General features: G+C 39.6%; 1 protein-coding gene across 3 annotated transcripts; it reads right to left on the reverse strand.

Moving 5' to 3' along the window:
- Positions 1-1217: 1217 nt before the first annotated feature.
- On the reverse strand, positions 1218-22786 carry CDK7 (cyclin dependent kinase 7). Of its 3 annotated transcripts, none has more exons than XM_069880742.1 (12): positions 22615-22783; positions 22386-22445; positions 21164-21197; positions 19325-19392; positions 17333-17401; positions 16130-16240; positions 15206-15324; positions 14081-14180; positions 12275-12361; positions 7195-7344; positions 5418-5565; positions 1218-1590 (listed from the first exon to the last, which is right to left on the reverse strand). In XM_069880742.1, exons 1-12 carry the CDS (start codon positions 22672-22674, stop codon positions 1574-1576), a joined length of 1023 nt encoding a protein of 340 aa, XP_069736843.1. In that variant the 5' UTR covers positions 22675-22783; the 3' UTR covers positions 1218-1573. The 3 variants fall into 3 exon arrangements, with proteins under 3 accessions (XP_069736843.1, XP_069736841.1, XP_069736842.1); XM_069880740.1 differs by lacking the exon at positions 1218-1590 and adding an exon at positions 2074-2424 and having other exon boundaries at positions 22615-22786; XM_069880741.1 differs by lacking the exon at positions 1218-1590 and adding an exon at positions 2074-2268.
- Between the last annotated feature and the right edge of the window lie 322 nt (positions 22787-23108).

Here is a 23108-nt window from a genome sequence, read left to right on the forward strand (position 1 = left end):
CCAAGTAGACTGCAGCAGCAATATATTCAACAAAACTGGTGTGATAAAAGACAGATTGTCAAAGCTGAAGTGTGATTAGCACGATATAAAGCTTACAAGGTAAGCAAGTCACAAATTAATCAGTATTTAAATGTCTAATTGCCTATGACTCTGTATCAAATTATAGTCAGGAGTTTCAAGTCAGAACTCTGGAAGGAATTTTTAAGACACAAGTTAAATCAAAGTATCTTAAAGCCTGAGATTAAAATATTGTGCTGATTTTTTCTTTCTCTGTAGTATACACTTTATCTACACACAACACCACCAGTACAAGGCAATTTTAGTTCCTGACACAGTCGGCATCATTAATTAAGTCAGCTGAAAACAAGGCTTACGCACACCCTCACAGTATAGTACAGGCGCTGACCATACATGCAGTGCACAGGACACCAAATGAATTCCAGTGTGGGAGCAGAAAGGGAACAGCTCATGAATTTTTGAAGCATTGCTTTTTTTTAAGATTCTGCTGTGGTAGACATGACTGGAGGCATTCAAGACGGTAACTTTTGTCACAAAATATCCTCTCTTCAACCCTAGTCTTAGAGCTAACTGTGCTCTGTACATCCAAACACTAACAGCCCATGTAACACAGCACTCGCCCTACAACTTTTGCCAGCAAAAGCTTAGAGGATTTCTACTTGTTCTGCTGGAAAAGGGGAGGGTATCATCCAGGCACATGCAGCATTTCACGAGGGAATGGCGTTACTCTCAAAAGCAGAATTGGCAGGATACTTAAATTGTCCCTGCCATGCAAAGTCTATTTGTTATACCCAGTAGGCAGGACACTCACTGAAAAATCCAGTATCTGTTTTAGGGGCTGAAGGTTTCCAGGCTTTGAAGTCCATTCAGAACGCTACCCTAGATAAGTTCAATGCAAAAGTTTAGAACACTTTTAACTTTCTCTTCCCAATTCAGATCAACATTTTTGTTGATCTGCACATACAACATTTTGTTGTATGATGCACATACCTGTGCAGCACCACAGTTCTCTTAATACTCCAGCCTGTGTTCAGGCTGTAACTAATGTTATTTGATAAACATTTTCTCTACATTGTCAATTAAATCTAATCAAATATAAGTTTCAATTTTCAACCATCAATGCAGAACATGGTAGGGTATTGAGAGACTAGTAACTACTCTCCCTTAGGGAGGAGTAAAATGAAGTAACAGGGGAGCAAGATGATGGTTCTCTTCCTCTGCAAACGTCCAAGCCTTCTAATAATACAGTTGCCACATACATCAGAAAAAAGAATGCTAAAAGCAGTTCACAGGTGGGAAAATGACAATGGCTCACCAAGTACCCCTGAGATCCACTGCACAACAGGGGTGGACATGTAGTTAAGCTGCATCAACAGCATATACTGGCTTGTTTCTCTTCACTGCAGAAGTTTGGCTACTCAGCCACTTTGCAACACAGCAATGCTGAAAATCAGGCAACAGAGCTGAGCTCAGTATCTGTACCATGAACTGTTCAACAGCCACAGGTTGACAGGAGGGCTGGTATAGTTTTCCCAGCTGCATTTCCCTCCACCTCTTATTGCACTCTTGAGGCTGTGAAAAAAAACAGTATTTATATGGTCTCAGATAATTTCTCCTGGAAGATCGGAGTCCACAAATAAACACCATTGCTTCATATTCAGTCTATGCACTATATTATTGTCAATACAGTGGATATGTCCTTGGAAAATCTTAACACGTGACCAACTGAGAGAGCACATGCAAACTCACTTCTTATTACACTGGTCTTTTAGCTGGAATAAAAAAGGCACCCTGCCCTTCCCTTATTATGACACAGTTTTCCCAACATTTATTACCTGGCTAGCAGACAATCCTATCTACATTTAAGCTCCAGGTGAGAAGGCTGTATTTACAGTTTTGCTCCTTAAAGTGTGCATCTGTACAGGATAAGATGTGATTCAGCAGAAAGGTTCTGCAAAATTAGTCTGTGTCCAGCAAGCAGTTTCAATAGTTACCGCCTTAAAGCAGGAGTCAAAGTAATGAGACAGCACAACAGAGAAAGTAATCTTATTGTTTGGCTTAATATTTTATTCGGAATAGAAGCTGTAAGGTTAATAAAACCTCAGTTTCAGTAAGTTTTCAGTTTCACATTTTACACATAAAAATATTAAAAAATAACCATCCAGTGACTATTACAGCTGGGACTTGGGCCATTTTCACTCATTTTCATCCACCTTCCACAGCATCAAAAAATCAACTTTTTTGGTAATCCTGAAAAGCGTAAATCACATTGTTACCAAAGTAAAAGGGTTTGCTCCCCTCCTCAAGGTTTTAGTATTCATTTTATATATTCTTGAGATACATCTACTCTGAGCTGGTTAATGCTGTCTGCTGCAGCAGCAAGCATGATTAATTTCTGCAATGAATCTGTGAAAGAGTATTAGAATCAAAACCCACTTGAATCAGTAAGGGTACTCCAAATAAGTCCAAAATTCTACAATTAAGTGTTAATTGAATTTAGGATCCAGGTAAATGTTTCTTTTTGTTAGGATAAAAAGCTAGCCAGTTAATTCTACTTTTAAACTTAAGGCAGGCAAGCTGTTCCAACACTTAACCCTGCCCTACTACACATACATTCCTAATGTTTTTTTCTTACATGCTGTCCCTACTCAGCAATAAGTTGTCTGCAGGGACTAATAGGTGTTTTAGTCTCTGCCTCATTCTTCAACCACGTCTTTGTTCGTATCAGCTGTAGAGATGGGTGAGGGCAGTAGTACTTTTATGGTGCTACTCCAGATCTTATCCTCTCATTTCTTCATATGCTGCTTATTTCTAATGTAGGTAGAATAAAACACAGCTGACTTCTCGCATGGATATCAAACTTACTATGAAAGCACCCAACTGCCCTACAGGCAGATGTCCTCTAAAACACAGGTATTGTATCATGCCCACAAACTTGAAAAATGCCCTAATAATACAAATTCTTAACTCAAGATATGAACAGAATGAACTTTTTCCTAAGCCAACATAACCAGTTCTGAAATAAGACAAATTCCCTATACTGCATTAACTCAGGGAAAAGTTTAATGCTGTATCTTTTATGCTCTTGTTTTGCAAAATTATGGCTCCATAGAAATGCAGATAAATGCCACTTGAAATTGATGTCCTGGAAAAGGGATGTTGCTTTTGATTGTGTTTGCCACAGTGGAGAAGATGGGCAATGATGTCATCATATCATCAGTGTCTCCACATACCTCACTGATCAGAAATAAGTTATAGCAATAGCCAGAAATGACGCACGTTTAATACTTTTCATAGGCTGTCATACATCTAGTGATACTTTTCTCCTGACAATTTAAGAGGCTGTTTCTTGAGAAGTACAGCTGCCACACATTTAAGTTTGGTGAATACGCCCCACAGGCTACAGCGTTTTGTTCTTGTGGAAGTACAGCAACTTACAGGGATAACATGAATTCTTTCTTCTGGCAGCTAGCCCTCGATACCCATCAGGAATCACTCAATCTGTTCTGCTAAGCTCCAGATCACTACCTCAACATGGCTGAGGTAAAGAGAATGTACTGTACAAGATGATCCAGTGGGTCCCTTCCAACCTGGTTATTCTAAGATGCAAGTACAGGCTAGCCTAAGACTTTCAGGGAACGCAACTTAGTTTTGTTTGGAACTACTTCTGCACATTTCCACACTCAATAACTATAGCATCATGCTGTACTTCAGATTTTATTTAAACAAAGATTGTAGGTTTGTTCTTCCAAACCAACATTCTGATTTTAAGTTTAGATGATAACACTATGTACGGATGTCAAATGAAATTCAAGGTAGCAGATTTGCTAGCTCTAATATTGGCCATCTCCTTTAATGTTTCTTGGCATTAGAAGACCTACCTTTGAGACTCTGAGGTTCTGTCAGCCCAGCTAAGATGATAACACAGCATAATGGATTTTCCAATGTGCTTCAAGAAGCACTTAGTGGAAACAATACTGCTTTTTAGACTGTTACTCAAATGTCTTGAAAAATAGTGCTGATGTCCTAAATGCCTAAGGTATAGCCAGTCTCAAAAATCCTGGCATTAAGCACACAAAGTGCAACTTCCTCTTGCTGAAGATGAGACTTTAGGAAAGACATTACAGCTATTAGTGTTTTAGCTTGATACAGGTCTGGAAACTCTGCTTATTGTCAAATGCAAGACTTCAAATGGTTAAGTCACATAATTCAAGAAAGCACTTCTTCCTCTTTCTGGTCCTTTAGTTAACAGTCCTCTTTTGGGGCATGTACATCAAAACACTAATTGTGGACCCTCACGTGGTGTTGCAAAAGGAGCAAAAAAGCTTCAGTCAATCATTTAAGCTATGGTCACTTGACAAGTTCACACATGGCTGTCAACCCATGGTACTGTGGTTAGCAGAGAGCACGCAAATAGTCAACTGATTAAATTTTCCTTTTAGATTAGAATCTTAAGCCTCTTTCATTTGGCACAGACTAAGAAACAATAGGTCAAAGTGCCTGAAAATTATGTTAGACTCTAATAACGTAGCTGTCTCTCTGAATTCAAGACAAAATGCACTTCAGTAGAAGCATCTCCATTCCAAAAAGATATCGCTCACATCAAAACAGAGTTTCAAACTGGCAATAATAAAAAGCTGATGCTAACCTGATAGTAGTTATCTAGCATACTCCAGCTGTTAAGAAGATCAACTCAAGTTTAAGAGCCAGTATCTGCACCTCTGCTAGAAGGTCCAAGTAATATAGGTCTTAAGTATTCAGGGCTTTTCTTGCGATGAAGATAAGAAGTACATGCTACTGTTTGGGGAACACTGGAAGCTCCATATAGAAGTAAATGTTAAGGAACAGGGTTGCCTTTTACAGGGGTCATAGAAAAAGGCTTAGTGCTCCTTAACCAGCGCGGTCTTAACTGTTAAATTGCTTAGTGTAAAAGAGAGAGAGAACAGAAATCTCTCTTCTGAACTCTATACTCTCCAGTTTGTCATCTGAAAGATTACATGCTATGTTTCTTTTGCTACTTTGTCCCATTACTTTTTTTTGTTTGTTTGTTTTAAGGGACACTAAGTTAAGTTACTTCCACCTGAGTAAGATAAAAGGCCTCATAAAAGCCTGTAATTTACTGGGTAGTATCACATTTCATTACAGAATCTAATGGAATTAGATATTTCTTCTAACAAATACGATTCGTAATTGTCATAAAAGAGCCTTTTTTGTACCCTTTCCGTTGGCACACAGAACTAAGTCATTCTCACCCCAAGGCATTTATTCTAAAACAAATTATTAAAGGACTTCAGCTGGAGCTGGCACCCAGGGATATAGTTCATTCTTGTTCCAAAACACTGAAAGTATCATATTCTTTCTGAAAATGCAGCTCCTGTTTTAAAACATTACGACATTACCTTGATCTATTCCTTCTGTTCTTTTCCTTTTTAAATTAAAAAGTGTATTTTGTTGCTCCTTTAGAGCTTCCACAGGACAGTTGGGTCTTGGCAGCTGATTTCCTGGAGTGGGTCCTGGCCGGTTACTGAAATACTTCTGTTTCAATGCCTTAATGATAATGGAAGAAAAATAACCAAGTAATGAGTATAAAGTGTCAGAACACCAACTATAATGAGGTTATAATGAAATAAAGTACTTGCAATTGTGACTTCAAAACTATGAGGGCACTGTTGTACTAGAATGCGGACTTCAGGCAAATCAAGATTTTATGTTCTCAGAGACTACCACAGCACTTCCATTTGTAAATCAAGACATAGACATGTATTATTTTTAACTAGTACTCAGACATCTTAACAAAACTATAGTCTACATTTCAGGAAGTCCTGTACAAACAGCAAGTTTCTAGCTCTGAAAAGCTTACAATCTGAATAGACAGAGGAGAGAAGAGGATAATGAAGAAAGTAGGAGCAAAGAAAGATTAAAAGAATAACTCTGAAGTCTTGATCAGATCCAGGACCTGGACACCATCTGTTTTGCCAGCTTTTATGACAGATCTTTCCCACAGTTTTCTTTAACTGTGCTGTTTCTAATCTGTAAGCTGTGAGAAAAATGCAGACTGAATTAGAGCAGAAAAGAAACAGAGGAGCGGGGTTGTTTTCATGTAGTGGTATTACATACCCTATTTTAAATTTTAGCTTCCATAAACTGTGGTTAAGAAAAATATGCTAAGTTGACTCTTGGGTAACTATTACTCTTGCTTATGTCAGTTACATGGTATTCAGTGCCAGCTACAAATCAAGCCAATACAGTAAGGAAAAAGCTATTTCCTGCCTTAAACTGTGGCATTGTCAATAGAATTACTACACTAGAAAATCATATATATTCAAATCACGATCATACAATATGACCTGTAAAATGACTTCATACATACAAACTAGTATAAAAAGCACCCCAAGCATAGCAGCACTAATTATTTGGAAGCTTATAGTGAAAGTTCCAGATGTTGAGCAAAAAAAACCTGAATATGCTCTGAAGAAGCTGTCTAGTAAAAAGATACTTAGCATGCACTAATCTTGTCTAACAAGCAATGAAGAAGTATCAGCCTTAGGGAGACAGCTCTGCTTCTCCTGTAACAGCGTAAGGTGACAGAAATACAGTTTTGAAACTGCCAAATGCTCTCCTCTTCACAGCAGAAATGAACGCTCTGAAAGGGAATACTCTAAGATTTCCATTCAAAGTCCTCCCCTTTCTCCCCATCAAGTATTTATGAAATTGACATCAGTTTTACACAAGTATGATGGAAAAGAATATTCATATCAGAATGCTGGTTTAAATCACCACAGAATTTAATGCTAAAGAATAAAAAAAGTTTAAATTAAGTTGAAGAAGAGACTGTATAAATTAAAGGTGAAAATCTTTTGAAACCAGGCAATGAGATATGCTTTAAGTTTTAGGTGACTGAATTTTAAATGTCAAATATAATGACTGTTTGAAGGCCATGACTCGTACACCCTGTAATTGTCTACCTTTGCTCTACACTGGTAACAGACAGGTGGTCAGTCAGTATTGTTTATGCCTTTCACAGATCTCTCTATAAAACACCAGAATTATCCCTAGTATTTCAGACTGAGCTATACGACATTTTATTTCAAACTCGGCTTATTGGCTTCAAAGCACATTTATCTAATACTAATAGTAGGTTAACTAACATTAGGACATAACACAAGTATACTATACCTGAGTAGCTGTAAACCTAGCAGAAGGATTAAATGTGAATAAGCCTTGCAGAAGACTGAGCAAATCATCACCAGCTGCACTGAAGATATGTTGAAGTGGCATTCCAGGGAAAGACTTAAATGTGACATAATCTGGAAGACTTGTCATCCCCTACAAAGACAAAAAAGGGATGTTTCATTTTTCAAGTTGGAAAGAATTCAGCTTTTCACAGAAAGGGAACTTCATATGGTTATTTTTCAGCAGAACCAAATTATCTTTCAGAAGACCCTGCTAAAAGCTGGTCACTGAAATGAAGTAGGAATAGGACTAGTGGATCATTAGCAACCTCCGCTTCCCTTGTGCTTCAGTGTTGACAAGTACAAAAGGAAAAACTGCTTATAAAGAAATGAAGTATGAAAGAAATTTAGAGTGGGAGCAGAAAATGAAGTAAAACTTTTCTCTTTTGCAAACTGACATGGTGGAAGAGATGATTTACAAAAACAGCCAGTCCACGTTTTCTTCAAGTTAACAATACACTGTCCTCCTCTTCAAAGTTAGCTGATCATCATCAGCATTTTGAGTTTCTTTTGAAAATAGATAAGTGATAAACTTGTTATGTGGGGAGTGGAAGGAGGGAAGAAAAATAAACAAGCAGTTAAACAACAGATTAATTCATAGAATCATAGAATAACCAGGTTGGAAGAGACCCACCAGATTGAGTCCAACCATTCCTATCAAACACTAAACCATGCCCCTTAGCACCTTGTCCACCCATGCCTTAAACAGGGAAGGTGAATTGCCTTCTTTTTTTTTCCTCCTGTAGGTACGAAATAAATCCCATTCAAATTACATGATTAAAATTACCTTTTTTTCATATAAGCATCAAAACATAGTATTTTAAACCTCTAGTCACACTTCAGTAATATTAACACTGAAGTGAAAAATATGCTCAGTTATAATCTTCACAGTAAAGGTTTCAATTCATGAAATGCATGGACTTGCAAATTAAGCTGGAAATGCATCATCTCTGTCATGCCAGCAAATCTCCTATGCTCTCATTTCCTCACCTATCTCTTAACTTTTCACTTCCAAAACAGCAGACATGTCACTACAAAAAAACTTTACGTGTTTAATTTAGAATCCCGTAACAACAGAATTGTATGGGCCTAGTACTGCCTTTTAGGATTATAGCTCCATCTGGTGATCAACCACCACCTGAGGCACCACTTGAAGCACACAAAGGGAATGCAGCACAAAGGGAGAGCAAAGGTAAGATGTGACAACTGGTTAGCAAGTGCAGAGAGTGCTTCCACAACACAACTACAAAATAGGACAGTGATCAGGGAAATCAGGACTTCTGCGCCCACTGGCTGGTCAAAGCTGCTGTTCAACAGCAGCCGTTGTCTGCTTTCTCTCAGCCTGCCTAATAACCATGGTTATGTAGGTCAGTGTGCACTCCGATGTTGAATTTAGCCCAGTATTAGTGAATTACTGGACTTAGTGTCATCTCAACCCAGATAATAATACAATTGATTTGTATTTGTAACTGCACCACTATTCTCAGATAAACTGTTTATCCCTAAAGATGTTGGTTTGCAAGTGGTTACCATAGCCTGAACCTGTACTTTGGCTGGGTCACCTCCGCTGTTTGAAGTGGGATATGGCAGACGGCATCATGACCTGTCCCAGCCCTGTAATGGGTGCCCTATTTGATTGTTTTGCCCTGCCAAAACCCACCAGATTCTCTGACAGTGGGAAGTATCTGTTCCCTTTTCCTAGCTACTTTAATTACAGAAATTCATAAAGACAAAAACATGAAGGGGAAGTTACTCTATTTCTCTTTGCTCACTGCCTCAGAAATACTAAGCACCATCTGAATGCAGCCAAAGCCTGAGCTATCTCCCTACAATGAGAACTAGCTCAAGCCCTGCAGGATATTCAGCCCGCATTAGAAGACAAAACTCTTGCAGCTGCCTTTGCTAAAAGCATGCATGGAAGAATTACAGTGTCTTGTGGTTGGCGAGGTGGCACCACCTGTCTAAGAAAAATTTGGCAGCTAGAAGCTACAGAAAAGGAAGTTTCTGCAACAAAAAAACCAAAAAGCTTTATATACTGATCAAGATGACCAGGTAGAAAATACTTAGTTTTGTTTGGATTCAAACAATGATACACAAAATTCTTGAAGACCAACCAGAGTTATGAATAGAATTAGTTATTGAAACTGAGTAGGATGTTAGTGGAGGTATTGCAGGTATCCCTACATGCTCTTTCACAAACATACAACTAGCCAACTCAAGGAAGTGCTACCATGGACCTGTTACTGTCAATTATTGTTGTGGTTTGAGCTAAAGTAGAACCAGTTTTCTAACTGCAGTAAAGTCTCATCCACATAATTTCATTTCCTGAAAGTTAACTGCATGTTTTTCAGACAGTGCTTCTCTCTACTACTGATAGCATGGGGCACTGGTATACAGAAAGGGGAATCTTATACTTAATCCTATAGTAACCAAGGCCATTCTTGGGCTAGTGGAATGCTGTAAGTCAAAGACAAAAAAGGATCACACCTGCAGGGAGGGTGGACAGGACAGGTGTCCCCAAACTGACCAAGAGAGCATTCCATCCCATATATGTCATACTCGGTACAAACTTGAGATATCATGAGTGTCCATATTCTTCAATGACCAATGTCCAGTGAGGACAAGTCTGTCTCATTTCTCCCTGATTCCTGATCCATATGCTCCTGAATCCAGTTCCTGAGTTCAGCTTCCTTCCTGCCACTCAACTTGCCTGCCCTGCAGCATCTGTGGTGACACAGTCATCAAGGGGTGGGGGTGCAATTTTGTATATTTGTATATATTTTATTATTTTCTTAAAAATAATAATGAAGAAAATATCACTAAAGTTGTGGTTCTAGTTTCCAAACCACAAGCCTTCTTCTCATTTCCCTTTCCCCAGGGATAGCGGGGAAGGGAATTGGGAGCCCAAGTGCTTGGTTTTAACTGCTCAAATTGGCCAAGCTGGGGCTAAACAGTGACAATTACCTAGCCTCGCTGGCAAAAATAATGGGGCGATACCGCCCAAACTTCAGAATTAGAAGCCCTGACCCTAACTTGTTACCTTTTCTGACATTGACAAACTCCTCTGGAGTTTACACTTTCTACATTCTATTCTTCATTATCACCATCACAAATTCTTTCCCCTAAGGGATGAACTCAATCCACTGTGCTTCACCATTGGGCTCTTGGTATCGCAATCATCACTAAAGCAGCCAAATTTTCAGGCCCCAGTCATTGTATTCTCACTCACCTCCCTTTCGCATTCCTGTTGCTACCAGCCATCATTCAGATTCGCCTTTTACTTAGAGTCTCTCCTTTCACCACCCCACAGGAGGATGCCTGGTTTACTGATGATTCAGCAGTCCTTTGTGGCAAGAATAAGTTTGGGTGCGACACCACTGTCTACACCACTGATGGCCACTGTCTACACCACTTCACGTCCAGTTGCTGTAACACTGCCCAGACAGCTAAAACTCCTAATACTTTGAGCCATTTGGTCCTCTGCCCACACTGTCTGATCCCTGTGTTGTTCTTCTAGGTGGACCTGGTGGCTTTGCCTTTTGGAATGTGTACTCTTTCCACACCCTTACCACAGAAATTGGGGGCCACCTTCTTTGAGAAGACATTTGCACACTTCGGCTATAGGTCATGTTGATTCCCATTCTGCTCACTCTATGGCTGAGATGAGGTGGAATGACCAAGCAGACGCCACTGCTGCAGAGGGGTAGAAGTGGTTATGGACATAACACCCATGATAAACTGATAGCTGCCCAACAGTAGCAGATGAAACTGAGGAAACCTTAGCCCAAACCTGCAACTTGTCATGTGGAACTATTGCTGTAGTTCACTGGTAGTGTGAGCACTGAAGTTTTCCCACTGTTACAGCCTTAGCCCAGGTTGCAGCACACTGTGGAATACACCTTCAAATACAGTCAAATGAATGCATTAAAAGTGCATTGCAAAACAGGAAAACTTGGCTTATGAACCTTGCTGCTTTAACACTACCCCAGCTGCTGAAACCTGACCAGCCACCTCTCCATACCAGATACTCCCAGTGAAGCAGGTAGCATCAGCATCAATCTTGGCCTTATGCTGACATGGCATGACAACCATGCTTTCTCCCATACAGTTATATAAGCAAGAGGTGGAAATGCAGGGCCAGCATTGCCTTATACAGTGTCCTCTCCATGTGACGGCCACACACCTTATAGAGCTATAGCTCCATTTAGTCATTATGCACTACATAAAATGGCATCCAAGAACTGTTCACACAAATGAAATGCAGTACAGACAAGGAGCAGAGGTGGGATGGGAAAACTGGTTAGCAAATCCAGACAGTGCTTCCACAACACAGCTGCTAAAGGGAACTGTCTGACTGGGTAATTTAGGACTCCTCATGCTCATCAACTGGTCCAAGCCGCTCATCCGAAGTTATGCCCTGCTCCCCATCAGTCTGCCTGATAACCACAATTAGGTAAGTCACTGCATGCACTGACACTAAGTTTGGTCTGGTATTACTGAATTTACTGTCATCTCAGAAATAACTTTACTACTAACTTGTATTTGTAATGGTATCATTAATCTGAGATAAATTGTTTTTCTCTAAAGCTATTGGTTTGGCATTTTTTACTGCATCCCAAAACTATAACTTATCCAGGCCAACTTAAGTCCCTACAAATTACTCCTACTTATGAAAGCGATTAAAGCCTTTCAGGTCAAAGCAGACTAATTAATCAAGCATCTCAAAAATGTTATGCAATGACCGTTATTTCATGCCAATAGCCACGAGAAACTGTGGATACACTCAGAAAGGAAACCAAAAATTCTAATTACTGTTGCTCAATGCTAACAACTGCTATATTGACTGGAGACTTGCCAAGAGAAAAAATAAATGATAACAGCTTATCCTCTTCTTTGTGAGATCAGGCATTTGCCTTCTGAAAATTTACTCAAGTATTCTAGTCTGCCCTTTCAATTAATTTCAAACGCTAAAATGGAGAGCATCAAGTAAAACTAATGTCAGTCTGCTAAACAAAAGGACTCACAGGCCATTGTTCTTCTGATGGAGTGCCCAGTGTTTCAAATATCCTTGACAGCTGGTCAAGATCTGAGTCTCCAGGCAAAAAAGGAACCTGGAAGAAGGCAACAGCATTTAATTGAATTAACTTCGATACCAGAGAGGAGCTCTGAGCTATACTTCATAAATGCAGGGCAAAATATCTTTGTATACCACTACTACATTAACATAACTAAACACAGCAGAGGAAAGATTTTATACCTCCATTGCCAGTTTAAAGTCAGTTGGTCATGGTGACCATCTATCCATGATCTGCTCCCTGAAGTTAGGTTTTAGACATATTCAAAGCATTTAAAGTGAATTATAACAGGATCACACAAGCACTGGTTAGACTGATGGAATGAGATCCCAGCACGAGGGAGAGCAGTGACCCACTATAATAGAAACTCTCTTATCAGGGTCACGACTCACTTGAAGTAGAAGACAGAAAAGAAGGTATTTCCCCAGTTCAACTTGCAGCTCGCACATCACGTACACAATGCAAGAAAAAAAAAGGACTTTGTGACCAAAGGAAAATTATGGTGGATTAGAGACAGTATTTAGCTAAGTAGGACCATAATGAAAAGCCATACTAGGCAGTGTACTAAATTTTGGTGTCACAAAAGCCCCTTGAACAAAAACTGCTTTTCTAAAGCTCCCAGAAGTTGCATTGTCCTTGACAGAGTATACTCAGGAAGAAAAAGGACAAATGTATTTAAAACTTTCACAGTAATAAAACTGAACCACAACACATTTTCTGCTTTGTGAGAAACCAAAGACTCAACAGAATTCAACTTTCTTAGTTGCTTTCTGACTTCCTTTGAGTTCATCCAACTTTAGCACGTCTAATGCATATTTATGTACGTATCAATAGCACTGCTTAAACAGCTTCTGTACATTTCCATTTCTGAACTGTCAACCAAGCTGTACCACCACACCTATTAGGGTAAAAATCCAAGGCAGAAGATTTGTTTCAAGGTGTTTTTCAGACAAACCAGTTCCCCAGTCTGGTTCATGAAATGGCCACACTAACAGTTACAGTATAGTGTAAAACCAAAGCAAGAGCCACTTGCTCATGGACGATAAATTATACTATAGGCAACTTTATGCTTTCATCTGTGTCTGTGCCTTTAGCCTCCACTCCTCACCTCATATTTGCATGTCCTCTCCAAAGAGCTGCATAATAAATGGTCTACTTCAGCAAAAAGTACTTAAGAACCATTACATTTGTGAACGCTACTCAGAAGCAGCATAGGATTAGCTTGATGTCAACCTCCAGCTTCATTCCAGTATTGTCAGCTAATGAGAGCTCAGAAAAGCACCAGTCTCTGTTACAAATAACTCCACAATTAAGGTAGTGGTGATAATTATTTACAGGTATTGAGGAATAACATGTAAGGGACAGAGTATGCATTTATCTGTGACGTTGCATTCCCAGGACAGCATATGAAAACTGATAGAAGGCTGTGCGAAAGGATAACACTAGAACAGTTATCTACTTGACATTCCCTAAGGCAAGGCTGTGAGAGAGTTCACTGCAGTTTTTTCACCCAGACGTTTTTAAAAGCTTCCAGCAATTGTGACGCTTAAGGATCCTCAGACTATTCCAAAGCTTCACTTTCCTTACAGTTGGTAAGCTTTTGAAAGCTTTTTCTAGCCCCCCTTCTCTTCTTCCCTTTCTAAAAATAGCCTAACTGCTTTCACCTGCTGCTGTTAGCAGTACAGAGGAAGCCCATGTAAGAAGTTGTAATTGCACTGAAAAAAAAATACAAAACATTTGCATTAGAAGACTTACCCTGAGGAGCAATTCCGCTAAAATACAACCAACAGCCCACATATCAACATTAACACCGTACATTCTAGCACCAAACAATAGTTCTGGGGCTCGGTACCACCTGAGAAGAAAACACATTTGGGGAAATTCAGCCGGCTTCGCTCACGTCAAATGCTGTATACTGTAGCAATGCAAGAACTACAAAGAGGATACTGCTCCTGCCTATATATTTTTCAGACGCTGAGAGCTGTACTCTACGCTGCAAAATATTTGGTTTAAAAAAAGACTGAATAAAATTGTGCATCCTTCACCATGTGGTCACATATAACCACAAATTACAATTTCTACCGAGCTAATTAAAAAGCAATAAAACTGCACATGGGCAAAGGAAAAGATATTTAGCAGGCTGGTTTGCATGTTACAGACCAAAACTTTCTCTAAATTTTATATTGAAGAAGTGACAGAAAGACTGAACTCCTTCCAGCTTCCAAAAATCTCTACATCAACACTAAACATAGAAACTAGTTTTATGCAAAATGAAACTCAATAGTAGTTTAAAGCAGCTACTTCCACTTCCTACTTTAATGTGATGATCTTATACACGCTTCATTTGAAACTACTATATGATTTCTGTGTTTTGAATAAAGGTGTTAAAATAAACTAGCTTTTCCTGAATAGCTTTAGCATTACAGCAGACAAAGGAAATCTGTTTTCTATATTGCAGTCCTGCTTTTTAAATCATACCTTAAACTTGCATGCAATAAATAACATTAACAACTATTTTAATTGGTTCCAGTTTTTGTCTCATAATAGGAATTGTGACTAGCTACAATATTCTAGGTCTCACATAACAGCTGCCCGACTCTGAAAGCCAGGCTTATACCCAGATACACATTAATTCCATGTGTTTCAAAAGAGTATCATACCCTAGGACAACATACACGAATGTATATTCTAGCACTTCTTTACAGAAACTTAGCCAAACAGTGCTTTCTTGTGTGTTTTTATGAGGCTTTTGCCACTGCAGCCATATCACATAAACTAGATGTCAAACTTCGTCCAAGTTGATTTGACATGACATATTTCAAGAGACACAGCAAAAGAGGTACGCAGTCACTATATAGGAAACAAAATAGAATGTCTTACCTTGTTACTACCTGATGTGTATAAACTCTATTTGGGCTTCCAAAAGACTTTGCTAAGCCAAAGTCAGCCAATTTTAAAACTCCATTTTCATCTAACAACAAATTATTTGGTTTAAGATCCTGTCAGTACAGAAAAAGAATTAATTTTGTCAATGTTGATAAAAAACAGGCATATAAAGAACCTACCAGCAGGTATGTCATAACAGTCTCCTAAAACACATGCTTGTGATGATATAATTAACCCTACATTGCGAGGAAAGAAAAAACAAATGGGAAATCAAGTATTTCATCACACATGAAAATCATAGTGAAATGATAATATCCAAATGGGTGTATATTTCAGGCACAGAGTCTAAAAACCCTGCTGCCTCTTGATAAGTTTTAGCTTTACTGCAGGAACAGCAGTTCTGCCTTAAATGCATAGTTGCCAACTGAATAATAAAAAGACCTTGCAAGTGTTTCAATTAACAGCAGAAATCACGGGAGCTGTATGGTTTAATACAGTAAAAATGTGCTGTGGGTTGACCTCTGGCCAGCAGCAAAACAAAGCAGCATGGGATAAACAGAAAGCCTTGAAAATACCCAGGCACTGTTCAGTAACAGTCAAAACACTAGTTTAGCCACACATTCAAAATGCAGCCCCATACAGGCTATTGTGAAAGAAGTTCAATCTCTCCCAGTCAGACCCAGTTCACAGTGCTAATAAAAGTTGTACGTAACTTGAGACACTTACATAAACGATAACCACATCAGTAATTGTTAACATTTCTTGTATTTCTATTGCCTCTCCAAAACAGCTGGCATGAATGCTTATGGACTAAGAATGGTTGAACTTCAAAACTATCTTCATTAGATTTCAGAATCAAATTCTATCAAATGTGACTTTTGTTACAGCATAAAGGCTGTCAGGTTAGCACATGCTTACCCTGTGTAGAATCCAGTGCTGATGTAAATACTCTAATCCTTGAAGAGTCATTAGCATATATGCCTTGATGTGAGACTGTGTCAGCACAATAGTAGTGTCCTTTATAATAACCTGCAAAGGGATAGATTAATAGTAAAGCTAATCATACAAGATTAACTTACATTCTTTCAGCTCAAAATTTATTTCATTCTCTAAGACAAAGTTTGAATCGGCAGTCACATATTCTCCACTGTAATCACTCTTTATCCAGAGAAATAGATCTGGTTTGGAGATTAGAAATCAAAATTGGGAGTCCACATAGCCTTTGTGAACTTTGCATAACCAACAAGGAGGAAATGGGTAGGAAATGAGTTTAATAATAAACAGTAGCCTCAGTGGTACCACAATATAGTTCAATGCTCTGCATACCACAGAATTATGTAGTACAAGAGTGTTTCATTCCTCTTTGTTTCTTCTTCATCTGTAAATACCGCAGTTACTAATTACAGAGAATGAATCCTCTAGAAAGTGCATTCATTACTTTAACTTCTAGTACCAAAAAAATGATCTAACCTTTTCAGCTGAGGTTTCAGTGAGGTAGCTTAACAGCTACATAAATTTCAGTACACAGTAGGTATAATGTGTGCATACACTGATAGAACACAAATTGTCATCTAGGCCAGTCTTCCAAAATGAAGACTTGTGCATCAAAATATCTCATACAAAGAGTTCTGCAAAAACTTCCACAAACTGACTTAAGGTCTTCGAGAATCTGTACAACTGCGAGACGCCGATTTGCGAAGTTAGTAGAACCTAGCACTGTTATATTTAAAAAAAAAAATCACTTTGGGTTCATGTGATTTTACTACTAGCTCATCACTTGTCATACTTTAATATCACACTTACTTCAACACATTTGGTAGTATGCTTAGCAATTGCACTCTGAGACACTGTTCTACGACTGAGGTTCTATGCTCTGACTAAAGCCCCAGAAAACTGACATAGTAAACAATTTGCTTCCTTAAGGTCATGCTGACAATTATTTAAAAGTAAGGGTGTTAACAGCTAAGAACTCAGAAAACCTGTCAAATTATTCAAACTACTTTTAAGACATGATCTTAATTTACTGACCTTTCTAGCACGTGCAAATGTAAGCCACTTGAAGTAGTATTTTCAAAAAACATTTGAAGATACACCAATAAAAAATCTTTACAAAAATCTTACCTCGAGGTCTGTCTCCATAAAATCAAACACCAAACTAATATTGGACTTGTGTCCAAATGCATCTAGAAGCTATGAAACAGAAAAAACATTATGATGAAGCACACTATCATACTTCCACTTTTCTCAAGTTCTGCACTGTTGTAGTCTGCACGTGGATTTTCATCTTGCTGAACTGGTTTAAATTTTTCAACTTGCAATATAAAATTTCTCACTCTGTTTAGTTTCTTAACTCAGTCTCAAAAAAACCCCTCCCATTAAGCATGGTAACAACATTAGTAACATTCTACACAATTGCTCCTCCTTCCTGAAGTTTGGTTTTTTTTTTGGAGGGGGACGACAGGAGGGTGCAGAGAGAAAGAATTAACTTTACTGTGTTAGCTAGAACAGATATTCTGATGCACACCTTGTCCTCTCCCTAAGCTTCATTGTTCCACAAAACTCCTGCCCTTTTTTGAGGCCACAACAAGCTTTGCCACGGGTTCAGCTCTCTGCATCTGCTTCCTGTAAGCAATTTCTGAGTGTTAGGCTTACTAAAGTCCTTTCAAAGACCTTCTTAAGTGTGTATTCATCTTTGTAGCAAGCTTTCTAGGATAAATAAAACTCTCTGGAGAATATCCAAACAGCCCGTTCCTAGGATGAAGCTTTTTAATTTGAGGTAACACAAGAGTGATGCCCTATAAGAAATACAGATCATCTAACACAGCATTCTACCCTAACAATCAGGAAGGTATGCTCTCCATGGTGTGGCTCAGTCCTTACCGTCTCCATATGGTGACCAGGAATTACCCAATTGCAAGAAAGTTGTTTGCATAGCTTGTAACATCAGTGGCTGTGCTCAAACTCTTCTTCGGCAGAAATCATGACAACAGGAGATACTATACAGGTATGGCCAGATACTATAAGACTATGGCCATGGCCACTCCTTTGTACCTCGTACCCCTTACACTCCCAACACCCACAGCAGTTTTATGAGGACTGTTAGGAAGGGTTTTGTCTCATTCCTTTTTTAAGCTGTGAATGCTATCCACTTTTACAATGTCTGTGGCAACATATTCAGGAAATTCACTACACACTGTGTAAATTTCCAAACATCCACTTCCCCTGATGCAAATACATTTTAAACACATCTCTTATTTCTAGTACTGTGAGGCTTTGTAAATATCAGTTCTGTATGTGCTTTACCTACCACCTCAGTTTTGTAGACCTGCCCATTCTAAGCTTTTTCCTCTCCTGAATGAGGAATCCCAGACTTTTTCATAAAACATACTCCAATCCCTTGCCATTTCAGTGTCATTCCCTGCACAGTCTTGAACTTTGATAGCCAAAGCAACCACTTCAAAATTAAGTTCACAATCCAGGAAAGAATCATATTTCCGCTTTGAAAAAGTTAAATAAAATATCTGGAAAAATCATATTTGGTCTAATATATATACAGCAGACTTACAAATTATCACCTTTAGCTTATTTTAAAATATATTTAGCTCCAGGTGGCTATCTTCAGCTGGAAGTGTCCTTAAAGGCAATCGAAAACCCACAGATTTTACTCCTGTCAACAGAGTTTTTCTATATCGGCTCTAAAACCCACTAGGGCATATGAATCCCACTTTACCAATGTTTACAAAAGCCTGCTTTTGGCTGTCACCAGTTCCGCATGAAGCAAACAATCAGGTAAATTCAGCACTGCTCTCATTTGTAAGTCTATCAGAGGATGCAAAATCAAATATTCCAAATTTCTACAATTTCCCCCATCATTAATATCCACATGCCCCCAAGCTAAAACGTAAGAGGATTTCAAGAGAAACTACTTTGTCTTTGTTATTAAAATAGGTGTTTTGTAGTAACAATTGTTTTATTGACTATTTTGGGATGGATAAAATGGCTTAAATAAAATTAGGTAGCATGTCCAAGACCCAACTAATTCTAAATTTCAGTTCAAAACTGTACCAAAAGTATTTGTGGACTGAGTCTAGAAGTTGCATTCACTTTACTTACACCAATAATATTTGCATGGCTTAGTTCCTGTAACAATTTTATCTCCCTGAGGGCTGTTCTGTTGATTCCTATATTGGGGGGGAAGAAAAAAATTAAGTGATTAGAGACGAAAATAATTAAAAACTTTGCTCCAAAGAAATCTCTCATTCTGTTATTCACTGATCATTTACTGCTACAAACTACTTCCTCATTATTCAACAATTTGTTAAACAACAAGTACATGGCCAAAGACAAGTAGATTTCTGCAGAATTAAAGTGGACATACGCTTTCTTCCACAGAAAAAAAGAAATCTACACCACAGTAATTAGATTTAGATTATGAAGCAATGTGTCCTTCTTTTGTCAAAATGGGAAAATTCTAGCAAAACCCTAGGAAAAAAAAAATCACCTTTTTTCAGTGTATTTTAAGCTCTGGTTTTATTTTAAAGCAGAGCTGCACCTAGCAAAGATCAGTTCTTCAATGTGTCTCACTTCTAGAGAGAGCTACACTGACAAACCTCACAAATATCTCTCTTCTGACACAGCAATATTTAGTAAGGCCAGGCACGTACGTTTTTCTATATTCATGCTATGGCATAAACAGTACAGTGCCCAAAACCTTCTTGACTCCTTTAATAGCCAGATATCATAGAAATATAAATAAAACTGGAGCATGGGGCAGGAGAGAGAACAGTGTGTTTTGGCAATCACACTGACTGTATGGCATCAAACCACGACTCATGCAGAGTAACAATTCCTCCTTCAAAAATGCTGGTATCTATCCGCTTGACTGGTAAGCAAAGTCTCCTGTATTATGTTGGACAGGAAGTTCAGCTGTGCACGAGCTGAAAAGCAGTGTCCTCCCAAATCCTGAGATATAATTCAACACATAAGACTTAAGCAGAAGTTTGGGCAAAGCTACATGGATTACTTTGCAGTCCCACTCTAGATTAAAAAAAGGTTATCAGATACCAGGTTATCAGATAAGGAAACCAGATATGATCATCAATTATTAATAACATCTTTGAACAACAGCTAGACAGTGTACGGGCCAAAAGCAATGACTAAAATGGCATGAGTCCCCTGAAGGCCAGATGGATCACAACTCTGCCACAGTCAGCAAAACTGTAAGACATGTGGACGAGTAGTCAGTTTCTCTCTAAAAATTTTTCCCTTGGAACATAATTGAAGAGTTGAGAGCAAAGATTCTTCCCTGGAAAGTTGGTAACCTGATGCAAGATCCCTGAAGGATAGCAGCCTAGACTCATACAAAATTTTCCTGCAGCATCCAGGTTGTGAGACAAGACCAGGATTATTGGGTTCTCAATTGCAATATCCATGCCTAAAGGCACGTGGCTGGTCAGAGCACATGATGAATAACACTGCTCCATGGACCACATTTTCCAACATAACACAAATCCTCACAGAGACAAGAGTTCTAAGATTTGGATTTTAAGTTTTGTCTCAGCATAAGTAATGAAAATAGAACAAAGGAAATAACTAAAAACACACAAATGCTCTTGCCTGTCTTAAATATTTAAAGCACAGAAATGCAAAAATATAAAAAGGTATTCCAAATTCAGTGCTGTAAAGGTTATTATCGTAAGCTATACTCATGTTTGTATTCCACTTAAACAGAGAAGCTAGCCTGTTACCTACTCACATTTAGACACATGCTATATATGCGGATATCTCTGCTGTTTTTTTCTGTCCCTGCAGTTTTGGAAGCAATTGTCTACTAAGCCTAACACCAAGAGAACTGAGCTGACTTTTATCAGCCAAGCTACGGTGTAGGAAATTAACGTACCAATTTAAAAAAACGAAGCAAACATAGCACTATGAATTTGTTTTAAAACTCACCATCTTTAGCTTCTGATCTATGTCCCAGTTTAATCTGAAAAGAAATGTTTCATGTTATGTAAGGTTGAGCCATCTGCCCCAAGAGCATCTCTCCTAAGACAGACTGAGTTTCAGCACTATGAACTGCTTTGCCAGCTGAGGCTGTTTGGGTTTCTGTCCCTCCTTGAAAAACAATTGCCTCTACAGCATTAAAAGCCTAAAAATAGTCACGACAGCACTGAAAACGGACATAATGCAAAGTGACAACATAAAATACTTAGTAGCCACAAAGCCTTATTACATCACTAACGAGCTTCTCCTCATAGAAAAATAAGGACAAAGTAATTTACAGTTCTCTTGGAATGATTCCAGAAAAATTAGCATCCTCTGTAAACCTGGGTTGGCTTGAAGTCTCTTCATCTCAATCATCTACTGCCCTGAAACTTTCAGACCTGTAATTCCAGCAATGCTATTTCCAGATGACAAAAAGGTAAGAAAATATCCTGATCAAACAAGAATGCTTTTAACAACAGCTGCTACAAGTAGTATGACAAGTAGTAACTACTAGTAGTAACCACACAGATAAAGTATTATAATGCTGAAGGAGATTAGTGCATCAAACAAAATCGTTCACCACTGACATGGTTCAACTCATCTAGTAAAGCAGGCCCTTTAACCAACCAAAGATCTGCAATGTGCATTTTTCATCTCAACTTCCTGCAACCCCTCAACAGTATGAAGTGAAACGCTTTATCGTAACATACTTTTTTGAGTACAAATGTTGAAAACGTATAAGTTGCAAATCAAAAATCACTTTTGTCAAATTTTGCCAATGAAACTACATTTGATTCTAAAGAACTTAATCAGAAACAACATTCATGGACTGAAGAAAGTTAGACACACCAAGAGTTAAGATTCTTTCTTTTTAAACAAAGGGAAAAAAATAAGCAGCTATGAAAAACTATTAAAGCCTGCAGTTCAGAAACGTGTAGTGTTTTCTTTAATAAATCTGCTTAACAGAAGTTTCAAGTCACAGACCAGGTAACTCCTCAGAGCGGCTGAAACCAGGCTCCCTGCTCTGGAGATATTACAGATAGGTCAACTCGACAATTTAAAAAAAAACACTGCAGGAACAAAGGCAGATACCGTCCCACGGTTAGTCGGTCGCACAGAAAAAGGCACGAGGCAGCTCAACAGCAAACGGACGCTCGACCACGGGACGGCGAGGGGCACCCACACTCACCTTTTTGATAGCCACGATCTGGCTGGTGTTCTTGTCCTTAGCCTTGTACACGGTGGCAAACTGCGGGGAGAGGGGAGGCGACCGTGAGAGAGGAGGGAGCAGGGCAGGGGAAGAGGGGACAGGGAGCAGGGAAGGGCGCAGGGAAAAGAGCAAGGGAGAGGAGGGGGAAAGGAAGGGGACAGGGGCAGGGGGCAGAGGCAGGGGGCAGAGGCAGGGCAGGGCCGCTCACCTGCCCCTCCCCCAAGAAGTCGATCTTTTCGTAGCGTCTGGCGCGGGCACGCGCGTCCATCGCCGCCGCAGGCAGGAGCGGGAGAAAAAGAAGAAGGAGGAGGAGGAGAAGGACGGCAGGCAGCTGTCTAGCAGCAGCCGCGAGGCCCGCGGCGGGGATTTAACAGCGAGCGCCCGGCCGGGCCCCGAGCCGCTTCCGGCCCCACCCCTGGCAACGGACGGCGTCGCCGGGCCCCGCCCCTCTCCCTGCGCATGCGCCATAGCGCCCCCGCCCGCCTCCGGAGCCGCCGCTCCCGAAGCCCCGCCCGTCCCGCGCACGTGCCCCCGAGCCCCCGCCCGCGGCCGCCCCAGGGCCCCGCCCAGGCCGCGGAGGGGCGGCGCCCGGAGCCTCCGGCAGCGCCTCGGGGCCCCGTCCCTGCCCGCAAAATCCGTCCTGACGGGAGATCCGCTCCTTTTCCACTAGGAAAACTACAGAAAACCCTTCTTCCACCACAG

The sequence above is a fragment of the Phaenicophaeus curvirostris genome, chromosome Z, assembly GCF_032191515.1.
Source record: "Phaenicophaeus curvirostris isolate KB17595 chromosome Z, BPBGC_Pcur_1.0, whole genome shotgun sequence".
In the NCBI taxonomy this organism is placed as follows: Eukaryota; Metazoa; Chordata; class Aves; order Cuculiformes; family Cuculidae; genus Phaenicophaeus; species Phaenicophaeus curvirostris.

What these genes read in the sequence shown, in the direction of transcription:
- CDK7 (XM_069880740.1), bottom strand. Translation starts at nt 22,674, where the DNA reads ATGGACGCGCGTGCCCGCGCCAGACGCTACGAAAAGATCGACTTCTTG. An exon ending in AGATCGTGGCTATCAAAAAG is followed by an intron (nt 21,198 to 22,385) that starts GTGAGTGTGGGT and finishes ATTTCTTTTCAG; the next exon opens with ATTAAACTGGGACATAGATC. An exon ending in TAGATCAGAAGCTAAAGATG is followed by an intron (nt 19,393 to 21,163) that starts GTGAGTTTTAAA and finishes CCCCCAATATAG; the next exon opens with GAATCAACAGAACAGCCCTC.